This window comes from Calypte anna, chromosome 5 (assembly GCF_003957555.1).
Source record: "Calypte anna isolate BGI_N300 chromosome 5, bCalAnn1_v1.p, whole genome shotgun sequence".
In the NCBI taxonomy this organism is placed as follows: domain Eukaryota; kingdom Metazoa; phylum Chordata; class Aves; order Apodiformes; family Trochilidae; genus Calypte; species Calypte anna.
This window is the reverse complement of record NC_044250.1, coordinates 8143274-8158379: the sequence shown is the minus strand read 5'-3', so window position 1 is coordinate 8158379 and position 15106 is coordinate 8143274. Positions and strand designations below refer to the sequence as shown.

General features: G+C 39.7%; 2 protein-coding genes across 3 annotated transcripts in view; both read left to right on the top strand.

Moving 5' to 3' along the window:
• The window catches only part of LOC103538468 (F-actin-monooxygenase MICAL2), a 107049-nt gene extending 104406 nt beyond the window's left edge, over positions 1-2643 (top strand). The window contains exons 34-36 of the mRNA XM_030451533.1: positions 1007-1106; positions 1372-1445; positions 2328-2643. Coding sequence (XP_030307393.1) covers positions 1007-1106; positions 1372-1445; positions 2328-2512 — 359 coding nt within the window. The 3' untranslated portion in view covers positions 2513-2643. The remainder of the gene's footprint in view (positions 1-1006; positions 1107-1371; positions 1446-2327) is intronic.
• A 5967-nt stretch (positions 2644-8610) lies between these two features.
• Positions 8611-15106, top strand: part of PARVA (parvin alpha) — a 61832-nt gene continuing 55336 nt past the window's right edge. Inside the window, exons 1-2 of one of the 2 annotated variants that reach the window (XM_030451302.1) lie at positions 8611-9032; positions 9258-9467. In XM_030451302.1, coding sequence (XP_030307162.1) covers positions 9332-9467 — 136 coding nt within the window. In that variant the 5' untranslated portion in view covers positions 8611-9032; positions 9258-9331. The remainder of the gene's footprint in view (positions 9033-9257; positions 9468-15106) is intronic. The other variant, XM_030451303.1, reaches the window with a different exon arrangement.

Here is a 15106-nt window from a genome sequence, read left to right as displayed (position 1 = left end):
GGCCCCTTTGTTAGGGGGAGTTATTCATTAGCTTCTCAACTGATTTAGAAGAGAACATGCGTGGGTGTGAAACAACTGCCATGAAGACTGATGAGCAAAATGAGGCTTTGATGATCTTCTAATTGTAGTGGCAACAATTCGTGCATTTAAAATAAATAAATAAATCAGTCCTATGAATAATTTTTCATGCCCCTTATTCCCTTCATTCTAGTTCTAAATACCAAATAATAAATCACTGCTGTACCGTCACTTTGTTTTTCACTGACATTTGTGGAGGCTTATGGAGATCTTCTGCCTACAAGAAAACACAGAAATAAATATCTTGAAACACATTTTCTACTGAAACAAGCATAACAGATCCATTGACTAAACAAATAATTAGGAATGATGGTAAAGAAAATCTATGTTGAGAGAATGTTAAGAAATCTCTCCTTGATGAAGGTGAGCACATATCTGTGCATGTTTTAGCTAGGTTTTTATTTCATACTGACCATATCCAAGGCTTCTCCAAACAGTCAACAGATTAAAAGGAGATTTGTTGAAAAGCTGCAGTAATAATAAATATGAGGTTTAGCTGTTCTGTGACTGCTCTACAGAGGAACACTGTAGCATCACTCTGGTGAACAAAAGGTTGAGGGTTTGAGAACAGTGTCCAGCAGATACTGCTCTATAGCCTGTCATTCCCTTGGAGCTGATGAATATAGAAATAGCTGCATAACTAGAAGAATAGCATATGATTATTTGAAAGAAAAATCTCCCAAAACAAATGTATTTTTAAAATCTAATGCATCTTTAATGGCAATAAACTACAACGTTCAATAAAATGCAGCCAAGGATGTTATACCCATTATACTCTGACTTTTATGATGTGAGTTACGTATAGGAAAAAAAAATCTACCTTTGAACTCACCTAGGCTTACAAATGGGAATTGTTTAAAGTCAACTTAAGTGGCAGGAGCACTGGAAGGAAAGTTGGTAATGCACACTTAACTCTGATTTTAAACAGATTCAGGCACAAAAGATGAAACTCAGATGCTACATGAATGGTTCGAGCTGGTCCTGGAGAAGAATAAATTAATGCGTTATGAATCTGAGCTCCTGATTATGTAAGTAAGGACAAGCATTAGTCCTAAAGATGGGGAGGGGATGGGGGAAAAATGTTTTGTAGTGTGATACATAATGCAAAAGAGAGTAGTGGTACTTCTGGAACCACTGTGACAATGTAGGCACAGGCAAAGCTTTTATCCTTGACTGCCTATGAGGAGAAAATACTGGATAAACAGACTACAGATTCTCTTGGTTGAGATAATATAAACATATATGTCCTGATTAAAAAAGCTGATTACGTAACATACTTTTTATTGTACCTAGAGCTCAGGAGCTAGAATTGGAAGACCACCAAAGCAGGCTGGAACAAAAGCTGAGAGAGAAAATGGCCATTGATGGTAAGTCAGAGCATGCTCCAGCTTGCAGTGATAGACTTTGCCCTGCTTGCTCCGAAAAGGATTAGAGTGGCTGGGACTCTTCCACCTGTGCTCTTTTGTGAGTGCAGCTCAGACAGCAAAATGCAATTTGTGTGATCTTCTCATCTGACTTTTCATGAAGACAGCTAAGCTAACCTGCCCAGGTTTACACTGAACTGGATCAGAAGCATTCACACATGTAGTTCCACTGACCACACTGTGCAGACAGCAAGATCCAGCTAATGTGATGATGGGCAGCAAGGAAAAGTAGCTTTTCAACCACATAAATACCAAAGAGGTTATCTGCTTTTATATTAACTGTAGCATTACTGGTTACTGCAGTATTTTGGAACTGCTTTTAGATACTTGGGATTATGTGTTGGGACTTTTTCTTCCTTTCAGTATTAGAAAAGAGAGTCTAGGGAGGAGGAATGCAGGAAGAAAGGTAAATAACCTGTTGTGTTCTAAGCTAGTGGATTGCAAGTGAGAGCAGTTTTCAGTATTTTTTCTGAAAAACACTTTTTTACAGGTTCTACATTTTAGTCTGGGCTTTCTACCTTGTCTAAACTAAGTCTAAACTGCAGCTTAAATGTGGTCATAAATATAGTAGTGCTCTTCCTACCACTTACAGTCTAAGTTTTGCTAAAAGACATACCACAGGCTTTAGAAGCTTTTATCATCAACATCAAATGGCCAAAATGCAGAAGAAATTTCCCCTGATCTGTAACATGAATAAGATTAATTGTTATTGACTTCATTGGTCATTGACTATAATATTAATTCAAGCTATACACCAACAGTTAAAATGCAGAGTGTAACAACAGAGTCATCTGGATTTTAACCTCTTCTTTTGTGATCCTTTAGACAGCCTTAAAGATGAGACGGAGCTGAATGAGGAGGATGAAATTTTTGCTGAGATGATGAAAGTGGTTGAACAAAGGGACAAACTCGTGTCTACATTAGAAGAGCAGAGAGTGAAAGAAAAAGAAGAAGACGAGCATTTTGAAAGCGTTATATTATCTAGAGGCTATCGGCTGAGCAGGACTTGAACAGCCACATGCTAATAAACATGATTCCAGCAATATTCCTAAACATGGAGGTACAGTCTTCTGAAAATTGAGGGAATTCAAATTTAAAATCAGTTTATTTGGGAAACACAGAATTTTGTTACCAATAACTCTCAAGCAGTTCTTTTGCCCACGCTGAAGTGAGTCATTTCACTGTCATCTCAAAGGCTCACAGGAATACGGAGTAGGACTGAATTTATCTGTCTGATGAGCATCAGGGGCTGTGAAAAGGAAATCAGAGCTCTGTTGTTTTCCTGGAATTTTATTTTAATGCTGAGACTAGAGTTTCTGAGTCAATATGGTGACATCATTTAGTATTTTTGAGATGGCATTAGTTTCCATCTGTTTGTCTGAATCTGTACATGGCTTTGTTAATATTTGGTGCAGCCAAGCCCTGGAGAACTATTTAAAGGTCAGAAAGCAAGAACCTCATATAAAAATAAGGTTATTTTTTATTGCTGGTGGAGCAAGTGTCCTTTGACTAATAACTACATATAAGCACTCATTAAAACTACTGTAAATGCAACAATACAAACTAATTTTCCAGGTATTTCTTGGTTTTAGTGCACAGTGTATTTTAGAACAAAAAGTTAAAGCAATATTATACCCCTACATTTTCTAAATCGTTAAGCAATTTTCAAAGGGGTGACTATCCTTAAAACTGTTACATATTCAGAAGAACTTTCGTATGTCATAGGTTCAAGTCTTTAAAATATGCTTAATTATTATTTAAAAATAATAATCCAGGCCCAATTGGTATTTAGAGGGTTGGCTTTACAACTGTTTAAAAAACTACACTGCAAATAGTCCTACAGGGCGTGGTGAGTGGTGTAGCAGTTAAAGGTCTCCCAGAGAATAATTCCTTAAAAGGATTGTAAAAATATTGAGTTTGTAATATCAACATTTGGTAGAAAATATAGTAGCTATACTTAAACTACACTTCCCTTGCTGCTTAAGAACATATGTATATTTTTTTGCTCAGAGGAGCTATTTCCTCTCTTTTTTGTGTATACATTTGTAGATATTGGCAAAGTAGTTATACAGAAATTCTCCTTAGTATTTGGTGCAGTTTAAATACTTTCTTAAATCTAAGCTAATTTTGAAGTTTAGGGTTGGTAATATTCTCAACTGTATGTATGATGCACTAGATTTTCAAACTGAAAAACAAGGAGAACCTGAAAGAGTGTTTCTATTTTAATATCATTTTACCTCATGCTCTGAGAAGATACGATGTTCTCAATATTTCATGAATGGTGCTAATTTGCAGCAGTTGCCTATGGTACAGCCAAAGCTAGAAGCATTCCTGTTACAAAAGCTTTAATATAAAAAACCTCTTGGTAAGTACTTGTAAACAGACGCACTGGATCTTGTCACAATAATGTATGAATTACCTTAACTTTTTGCTCTATTGTAAGAAATTTAAAATAGCCTTTCTAAAGATAAAAGCAAGACTACTGTTGACAACAGATTAATAATACACTGGTGTAAGGAATATACTATTGTTCTGCAATATTTATTTATTTATTTGACTGTTTACAGAGGACAAGAGTGTCTGGTTATAATTTGGATGTTGTCTCTGGTTTTGATTGATAAATATGTATTTCTGACAGCTATGTCTAGGTAAAGTTGTGCATTGTAGAGTAGATAGCTGTATCTGCTTGGAAAATAATTAGTAATAAAATATGAATGAAGATTTTTAAACAATGTTCTCAGTTATCATAACTCAAAGGGATCCCCTTAAAACACTGCATATGGAGCTTGATTTTTTTTTTTTTTGTTGTTGCAGGCAGGGCAGCAACAAATATTTTAATTTTCTCTGTTGAGATCTGCTGATATTTCTAGTTTTGTGAAGAAAACTTTGGTATTTGATCACTCATCTCAGAAGCCTCATGTAATCCCATAGAACAAAACTGCCTAGACCATCTATCACAGTTTTCTGTAGAATAGTTTCAAAGTATTTTTAAGAAGTTTTAAAGCAAACTTCTTAGTGCTTTGCACATGAGAGGGATTCAGCAGAAACATTGTTACATCTGTCAAAGATTTTTTTCACCTCACTTTTACACTCTAGAAGTCCATTCACTTTTGTGTTGCTCCCATACTAAGAAGAAGGGCAACCTCAGAGAAATGATGCCCCTAGTCCTGAGGAGGAGATTGCTTCTCTCTACCAAAGCCCAGCTTGCTTGCCCAGGGGAGATACACACACACACACACACACACACACACACACACTGCCATCAGTCAGGTTCAGGTTGCTCTGAACTGTACAGAAGTCCTGAGATTTCAGTTTACAGCAGGTAACATTCAGCTGTAAAAGCAAAAGGGTGCTTTCCTTTGGCTCCAAAGATTTGAATTCCTGAGAGTATTAGAGTCAACAGAAGCTGAGAGCCATCAGCATTTTATGGACTTTTAAAAAAAATAATTATTTGCTAAAAAGATACTTTTCTGGATGCCATGTGGTCATAACCGATTCTCTACCCAAAACTATGTCCACTCTTGGGTAGAAAAACCTCTCAGGCTCCTGTTACCCTGTTTGATATTAAGTACTTCACAAGATGAGATCAAAAAATGAACTGTGCAAGGGATTTAGAAAAATAATAAACTCAAGTAATTTAAAGCAGATCTTCGTGTAACATGAGAGTAGAGAAAGGGTGGGTGTGAAAAAGAAGCTATAAGCACTGTTCACAGGTCAATTTAATTTGATTGACTTGTGTTAGAAATGTATTTGGTCTGGTTATGAGTCTTCTTGCTGCTCAGTCTTCTGTAAACTGACTGACTTAGATTTGTTCATTTGGAACTGTCATTTTTGGGTATAATATGTGCTGGAATGTATTGAGTATGGCTAAATGGACTAGATGTGAGAAACTTTCTATTTGAAAAAATAAAATTTTATCTCACTCTCTGAAGTCCCCAAATCATTTCCATAGCAATTTCTCTCCACCAATATCTACAATGTGATAGTGTGTGTCTAGGAACGATTTATAGGTAAAAAATTATATCCATTTCTTAATTCATATACTGGTAAGTCACATCATCTTGCAGTTCATAGATTCATTTTGTAGTTTAGGAATAAGGATACCTTGAATCCAGATGGGATTGTACTTTACCACAAGAAGTTGAAAACTTCGTAAGATCAACAATTTCTTCACATTCTCACATAGGAACTCACCACCTGATTTCCTTAGGCACGACACACAAATTTTAACAGCTCATTTTAAACTCGAAGGAAAAGTGTCACTGCATGGACCATGAAGAATCTGTGATCAAAACTTTAACTGCTCATATTACAATTCTGCTAACTCTACCTCTATCAGGTCATCTGGTTTTGTTGCTTTCTACCAGTGGAGAGCCTTAGAGTGCAAGACAATGTGCTGCTTGAGGTGACGCAAGATTTGGGTTTATGTTAATGCCTGCAGCACTGTCTACGCTCAGTGTCTCTGAACTGATTGATAGCCCTCTCCTCTTGAACAAGCAGATGGACTGCTGCCTCTCTTCAGAAGTCAAGGTAATTTTTGGCATATTTGAACTGAGATTTTTCTTCTACAGTCACGTCCTTTCCCTTCCACCTTGTGTGCTTCAAAGGCAGATGGGCTTGGTGGCGACTCCTTTGATAATACCACTCTTAAGTTCTCAGGACTGCACAGGAGTTACCAGCCTGCTGGGTTTATTGGCTATGTAAATAATGAGAAAAATAAAGAGGGTGGACTTTTGTCTAGTTCTGTACTTCCAAAGGTCAGTGAAGGGTGTTACTGTAGGCAATCACAGCAACAGCAGTAGGTTGATAAATATTTTTGAAAATTCTGCTTTCACTCTTTAAAAGACCAAGTGGCCAAAAGGCTAGTGCAGAGGTACAACTAGGAGAAAAACATTGGGAGAAAACTCCACATTAATATTTATTGCACAGCATTAATCAGCTTGGCTGCTGCAGTGCTCTTCCTACCAGCCTAATCCATGGTCAGTATATTATGTACCCTCTCTCCTACCAAATTTGGGAGGCAAGACTGTTCACGATCATTCTTAGTCCCATAGTAAAAGAAATAAAAAACAGGTGGTTTTTATTTATATGGACAGATATTCAGGTGAACAAGAATTATTTTAGTATGTAGTCTTAGCCTTCTTTTATTGCCTAGCAAAAGCTTATACGTGATCAGGATACAATTAATTTGAGCTACTGGCTGGCTCATCTGCAAGAACAAGGTACTGACAGAGAGCATGGTGAGAGCTCTTGTGGTCTGCTCCAGATTTCTATATGGCAGATACAGCAGGGCCAGTCTGAATGGCAGCCTGCTGATTACCATGTCATGAAGTGTGGCTGTGAAAGTATTGATTTATCAAATATAAAGCAGAGCAAAAACCTAGCTGGACAGAAATCCCCACTGAATTAGTATTTGTGTTAAAAATACTGAATAAATAAGATTGAGGCATTTAAAATCAACATTCCTGTATCTGTCATAACTTAGACCTTGTGCGTTTCTATAAGGCCTGTTGTCATATGTCCATATATATTCCCAGATCAAAAAGAAAAAAAATAGTGCATGTAGTTCTAAAAGTGAAAAAAAGTGAGAAAAAAAGTTCTAACTACCCTCAAAGAGGAACATCATCGTGGAAAAACACTGCCATAATGCTATACCCAAAGAACTGCAAATAGATTCTGAAAGAAACCCATTAAAAAACCCCCAAACTCCAAAATTCTAGTAAACTTGTCTGCCCCATTAGCATCATTACTTAAAGCACACAGTATTTGTATTTCCAGATCTGATAAAGTTGATTTAAAACACATTAGATTTCATTTAAAATTTTGTTTCTCCTTGTGATGTGAAACATTCTTAGCTCATGAGGCTATTAAGTAAATAATCCATTTAATTTATATATGCTGAACGTAGAGAAACAGGAAAGATTCTGAGTCTTTTCAGCTACTTTGTGTGAGCCTTGGCAAACGCATGGTGAATTCTGACTTTTGTGTACTGCACAATCCAGCACCTCTTAAGGTGTTCTCTCTGTTTCTAACACAAATGTAGTGGTACAAAGGCAAGCACACGTCTGCTTGCCAAAATACTGTCTCTTAATGCTGGGCCCACAAATCCTGCATTGACATCTATGTATGGTCATTAGGGTCCAAATGGAGATTTATTTGGGTCATTGCTCTGTTTGTAAATGCCACAGATTCACACATATGTTAAAAAGCTTTGGTGGTTTGTGTTTGTCTTCTTTTGAAGGAAATATTCTTTTTTTATGTTCTTAAAATTGTTCAAAACTGTTCATCTCTTAAGCAATACACTGTGTGAGTAGCACTTCTGTAAAAACAGAATAATGTGTGAAATTTAGACTATTCTAGAGATAACAGCACTGAGACAATCAGTGCTACAAGCCAGAGAGCAAACAGCAAAGGAGAGATGGTGTTAACAGCCCAGGCTCATTCCTGCTTTTAACTGATGGCAATATGGATGAATAAAGTTTTTCTCCAGGGCATATACTAACTACATGCAAAAAATAAGCTATACCTCATCAGCTAACCAATGTTACTGGCTTGTAAAAACACAACAATTATTAGCTGATTTAGAAATATCCTCATGATAATTTCATTTCACTTATGCCTAATGGATGGGTAGATATTTGCATGAAGTGTGTGTGGCTTTTTGCCTGAACTGTTAATCGAGTGATTAAGTGGTAAGTGAAAGTAGTGTATCCAGATGACATTAATGCTGTTCCAGTCCTGGGTGCCTCCTGAACCATTTACAGCAAATTATCTGTTTTAAAGATAGCTCTCTCTTAAGCTACTCATCTGAAAATCAAAGCAGGATCAGTATAGGCAATCTATCATGCCAAATCATCTTTCTCCCCATTGGTTTTTGCACTGGTCTGACTACAACAGTTGTTAGAAGTAGATACGCTGATGCCTTCTGCCTCTGACCATAGATGTGGAAACCTAAAGGCAGAAGAGATGCTTTGCAAAAGGTGCTCAAGGATGAAATGTTTGAGTAAGCTTGAACTTTAACTTGCACAAAACTATTTAGTGACATTTGATCACTTCATTAGTTCCTCTCTATCGGTGCTGTCCATAGGGTGTAGAAACATCTGCCCGCAGATGCGACCTCCTCATCCTTTCAGAGCCTTCACCTAAGAACAGTTAGGGATTAACTGAGCTGTCTGAGCTCTGGTCCTGCCTGTCCATACCTGCGTTTAACTTTTGGCACCCGTTAACCACCTACCTTGTTGGGTTTGACCAGCCAGCTTGAGTTGGAGCCTGGCTCTACTGCAAGGTAGTGCAAAGGTGGACGGACCACAGGCACACTGTCTGTGCCTCAGTGTAACGCTCTCCACCCAAAAAGCTGTCATCTTCACTCCGGGTCCCTCCTCAAGGCCCATCCCGGCTCCTGCTGGCTGTTGCGCTTTCTCCTTCCCGGGAGCGCGTGAAAAACCCTTTTCCTGAGCCGGAGGCACCAAACCCTGTGGGCAGGCAAAAGGAGGACCTCCGGCCCACGGCTGAAGCCCCTGGCAGAGGCAGGTAGGCGCAGCCGGCGCCTGAGGAGGGGGCATCGGGGGGTGGGCGTTGGGCGGCCGCGGGGCTCAGGAAGGGGCCGGCGGCGGGAGTCGCGCGCGGGGCGCGGGCCCTCCCTGGCGGGCGCCGAGCAGGCGGGAGGGCGGGCGGGAGGGAGGGAATGAGCGGGAGAGCCGGGAGAGAGAAGCAGGAGCTGCCTCAAATGCTTGAAATAATTCCGCTTCCGTTCAGAGCCGGGAGCAGCCTCCCACGGCATAGGGGCCTCGGACCCGTCTCCTTCATCCCTGGGCACCGGCTGGGCCATCATGGCAACCTCCCCTCAGAAGTCCCCTTCTTCCCCCAAGTCCCCCACCCCTAAATCTCCGCCGTCGAGAAAGAAAGATGACTCCTTCCTGGGCAAGCTCGGCGGCACGTTGGCGAGGAGGAAAAAAGCCAAAGAAGGTAAAAATTACAGGTTTGCACGTTTCCTGGGAGTTACCTTAAAATGGTGGGGTGCGGGGGAGGAGGAGACAGGGGGAAAAGGAAAAGGCTCCGGGGAGCGGGAGGAAGGGGCTGACTGGGGAAGGACGTGCGGGGTGGGGTGGGCTGGCGAGCAGTGAGGGAGGAGCACGCAGCCTTCTCCCCGCAGCTTCGCCGGACCGGGCGGGGGCCGTGGCGCCTCTCCGCCGGTGCCACTCCCGGGTGCCAACGCGTCGCGGCGGGGAAACGCGAGAGCGCGGGCGGGCGCCGGCCGGGAGCCACCCACCCACGCACCCACCCTCCCTCCCACCTTCGCCGCCTCTAAGGGCCCCTGCGGCGGGGCGGGTTGTGCGCTACGGACGAAGCGAGCCCGGCGCACCGCGGCCCCGGGGGTGCCAAGCACCTCGGGCCCGGTGGGGTGTACCCCGCTCCGCGGTGCGGGGCAGTGCTGAGCTCGTACCGCGGGACAGCGTGAGATGGGCAGGGCAGGGCGAACTGGGCTGCCCGGGCTGAAGAAGGAATCTTTGCTCGCAGTAGGCGAAGGGTTCTGGCGGGCGATGGCCGCGGCGGCCTGCGGGGCCTGTGGGCCTGAACTCCTCACAGCTCCGCGCAGCTGGGCAGGGCCTGGGGCCGGGCTGCGGGCGCTGCACGCCTCGCCGCCTGTCAGGAGTGCCTGCCTTTGAACTTGTGGTGAAAAAATGCCGAAGCTGGATGCTTACATCCTGCTGGATTTATAATGTATCTTTCTGTATCGGTGTACAGCATGGTCTGATAACACTGCTCTGAGAAGCCAGTGTAATGCACACAACTGGTGTAATGGTTCTTCAGAGGCTTAAAACTTAACCTGATTGTTCTTGAACTGAGAAAAAAACCTTTGCCTTATGACAGTGGACCTTGGAAGAACACCAAACATGTACAACAGTGTGGTTCTTTGTCCATACGTGTGAGTTAACATCCACCCCTTACTGAATCAGCCTATTTAAAATCTCATGAGGCAGAGAATTGGAATTTAACCTCATTCACCCATCATTTTCACAGCTGATATTAGTTTAAATACTATGCAAATAGAGTAAAAGTAACAGTCACTAAAGAACAGTTTTTCTAACAAGGATGTTATTTGCTTCCAAGTGTGAAGAAGGGTATTACCCTCAGCCGGCTCACGCATCTGGTGTGTATGTGGGTAATGAAGCCAAGCACAGTACTTCTGCTTAGTACCAGTGCTGCAGAAAAGGATTACATAGCTTTGGGGAGCCCTCACTCTGGAACTATCATCTTTTTGAGGTGCATGCTCTTGCTTTTCAAATAAAACTGATGTTGCACAATTGTGCTCGTGTTAGCTGCCTTTTCGGGTCATTGCAGGTGGCCCAGAAGCTGGTGAAGTAGTAAATGATGGCAAACTTCTTACCCAGTTTGTTACATAGTTCTCATAGGGTATTAATGAATATTAGTAGTGTTGAACTAGCAGCCATTTCCTGTGATGAGTCTGCATTGTAGGTATGGTAAGAGATCCTTAATTTAGCCAATTTGTAGTACATTTAGTATGTCCAGTATTACTGATGCTGTTTTTCTAGTTGACAGATATTGTTGTCACGTATCGCCAGCAGCCTGTTAGAGGCAGCAGTTACTTCTGTCCACAGCCTTGTAGTCTTACAAAAGGGTAAATTCTGTGAAGTAATATTTGTTCTCATTACTGCTTTCTGTATTAAATTTGACTAAAACCTTCACCTGCCATTTCATTATTTCATCATTTACATTTACCCTTTTAAAATTTTGTAACAGCATTAGTGTTTCCCTTTGTGTTTCCCAAAAGCTTCTTGAAAGTAACAGTGGCTTGTAGATTTTTTTTTTAACTTTAAGAGGAGTGTGTTATTTGGATGGAAGAAAAAGTATTCTATTAAATTCACCCTAACATCCTTCTTACTTTTGTATCTATTAGATTTATTTAGTGGAAGCATATATAGTGGTGAGACTGATACTGTGCTGTCTTCCATTTTTGTTTGTTTTTAGCAGATTCAGATGTCTTCAGAGGTAGTAAATCCTTACTGTGAAGCCTGTCTTCTTCATGCTTCTTAGTCTTTCCTCCACTAGAAAAAAATATGGGTTTGCAAAGTATCAATGAGTCCCCTTGTTTCTTGCAGGCTGTAGCACACGTGTTCCATTTTAAGTTGTGCAGACAGAACTTGTAGGGCTCCAGGTGTGTTTGAAGTCTAGCTAGTCTATGTAAGAAGTCAGATTGCTTGTTCATCTAGACTCTTGTTCTTTGATTTATTTTTTTCTACTTAAGTTGACCTGTCTAGTGGCAGGTTTCCTACAGAGACAGGTCCCTGTCATAGGAGTTATTCAACTGCCAACCCACATAATGTATTTGAAAATGTTCAAGTACAAGTCATAGGCATTTGAAAATGAATATTTTTTCTACTGGCCATGTACTACTTTCAATTTTTGGAAACTAGAATGAAGCAATCTTGGATGGCATCTTTACACTTTCTTCATATTTTTTGTGGAACATCAGGATGTATTTGCTAGTACAGTTAGTCTGATACAGATTTCTACCTCGTTTTTTTGAGTGTTGATCACTAATCAAGTAAGGTCTCTAAATACAACAAGATGTAACTCTTCAGAAATAATTCAGAAATTAATAAGTTATTAATTTCCCCTTTTATCTACCTAATCTTGTGATTTTAAACCAGGACAATAGTTTAGTAGTGCTCTATGCTCTGTATTTCACCTGTGTCAGTATTTCTTCATGAGGCAAAAATTCTCTTTATTCCACTTTCATGTATGGGCAGTCGAGTAAGTATTCTTCATTAAGATTAAGTTAGGCTATGCATAAGATGCCTGTGTCATCCCAGTCTTCTGATCAAATGGGTTATAGACCTGGCCAGAGCTACTGTGGATTTTTTTCCTATGTGCTCACCCTCAGGGGCTACCCTGGAGCAGCTGCATGTGCACCTCTATTATGCACCTTTGCTGCATGACCCTCTGTGTAAAGCCAGACCCGTGCTCAAGGTGTGCATGGTCCAGAGCATACTTGGATCTTACAGTGTAGCAGTAAGTCAGGAAAGTCAGTGGGACTTGGTGCACTTCTGATAAGTAAGGGGCAATTGAAAATTTTTCTACCTTTTGGTTAGTGTAAGTTCTGCTGTTAAGACAGAGCACAGAAACTTGCTGATCTACTTTGGTATTTTACTGCAAGGGTAAGAATTAATGGTTTTTAATAATGCAAAAATCTTTTATCTGTTATAGGTAGTACACTAATGACATTTTTGTACTATCTTTGTTATATATTTTAACTTGCAGATGATATGTGATTATATGTATATGGTTTTTGCATTTATGCCATCGATAGGCATTTTGATTTTTTGTAAGAAAAGTAGTTTATAATACAAGGGATTTTCTATAATAACATTAATTTGTATGTATGAATGTATGTAAAAATCTATAGCGAGCCTTTTCTTGTAGTCTTCAATGATCTTGGCAATGGTCTGTACTCTGCCCATCTAAGAGATGAAAATATTCTAGACAAGTGAAGTCAGTTCTCTAATATCACAGTACAAATTGTTGTAAAAAACAGAGTAACCTGAGATATTGTTACTTGAGATTTCACATGTGATATAAGCAGGGATTAATCATACCTTAAGACATGTTAGTCTGGAAAATATATTCTCTAATATTTAATTACAGCATTTCAGAAGATCTGAATTTGGAGATCAAATTTGCTTGTGTCATCATCTGTCATGTCGTATCTTAGCCTGGTGTTCATTTGCAGTATCTCATTGCCATTGGTGTAATTCACATTGCAATTTAGTCTTTCCTGTGAGAGCATGAGCAGCTGCATCTTTAAATAGTGTTTTATTTCTGTAAAGGTAACAAAAATTACAAATTATTAAATAAGTTTGGAATTAATTATAATTTTTATCTAATGCTTTTTATCTAAAGAGAAACTCGTAAGATAATACTAGACTATTTCATGACCTGTTTATGACCAAATTGTCATATGCAAAAATTATTTGTAGTTCATAGTGAGATTCCATCCCTTTCATTCCTGAAAAGCATTCAAAGACTTAGGCACCCCATGTATGCTGCTGGTAGATTCCAGTCCTTATTTAGCTGGAGTTAAAATGGAACTCATTGTATTAGCAAATCCTTATAGTAGTCTTACAGTAGTCTGCCTTGTGTACTAAGGATATCTTAATACAAGTGCAAGAAGAGAAAAGAATAACATCTTTCTGAAAAAAAATATAGAGGTGTGTTTTGTGTTATCTTGCAAAATTTCCATGGTAGTAGGTTCAGTAAGGTCATGCCTGTTTGTCCTTGAATTTTTCTGGCCTGGCAATTATAGGCACAGAAATTTCACTCCTCCTAATAGCTTACCTTAGTGGAAAATCATAAGAATTGGCCCCTGACATGCTAACACATTTGTGACACGTTTGGGAATGGAGAGCAAAGTTCAGAATTGCTTAAATTGCATAGGAGCAGATGGGAAACAGCTCGGACTCATGAATTTGGTAGAGAGCAATTACTGATCATTGTATGAGCTCAGTTGATTTTCTGATTGATGAGACATCAATTTCAGTAATTTGACTGTTCTTCTGCCTAGTTTATTTGGTGTTGATGGACAGGAGAAAGAGTTAATTTTCTTCTAGCTTCCACTTATGGTATTTCTTTTTCTATTGTTGACTTGTTTTTGATTTAATTTTGGTATTTGAGGTCACACTAGGCTGCATTCTCGGTACAGGGAAGAGTATGCTCACAATTTAAAATATTGTAGGTTCTGCTAATTCTTGATAATTATCTTCAGTTTCTTAATCTTTACTTTGTTGCTATTGTGCTTTTCACAGAACAGTATGAAATTAGTACAAACTAAAAATACAAATTAAGAGTAAGATGAGAGTTTTTAAGCTGTTTTAATAATTTTTTTGTCTTTCTAGAATACATGACTAAATGCTGTATAGCATGAGAGATCATGCCTTTGTCTGGCTGTGGGCATTTTACTAGGCAGTAAATGTGTCTCTTGGTATACAGAAAATATTCTGCTGAATTTCAGTTGACATAATTGAATTATTTTATTTGGATCTGGTTATGCAACTTCTTTTTAAGTAGATCAGTGCACTCTGGTGCAAAGGACTGATTTTTTTGTGTGTGAGCAGACTTTTGGTTTGCTTCTCTTTCTCAGGTGAGAGATTCTAGACCTGCTCTGCAGGCTTTTTCTGTTCTGTTGTTCTCACCTGGTGGTGTATTTAAAATGCAGATGAAGCTGAAAGAAGAACTGATGGATTCCTACCTAATAGGTAGTGCAAACAATGACAAAGGCCAGGGAATACTAATTCCATGCTGCTGCTTTGAAGATGACATGTAGTACTTTCTGTGAAAAGGAAATGGCATGGGGAAGGCTGTGTCATTACTCTTACATTGTTGTCCCCCCATTGTGCAATAATCCAGTCAAACACAAGAGTCGAGAACTTGTTGTATTCCATTTCTGCACAAAAAGGGAGTGCTAAGTAGTAAATCCACAAAGCTAGCACACCTTCTGCTAACACAGGTTTTATTTTATATACCAAAAAAAGCAAAATTGTCTTATCTCTAAGTATACTGGCATTATTTATGTATATTATAGGTCA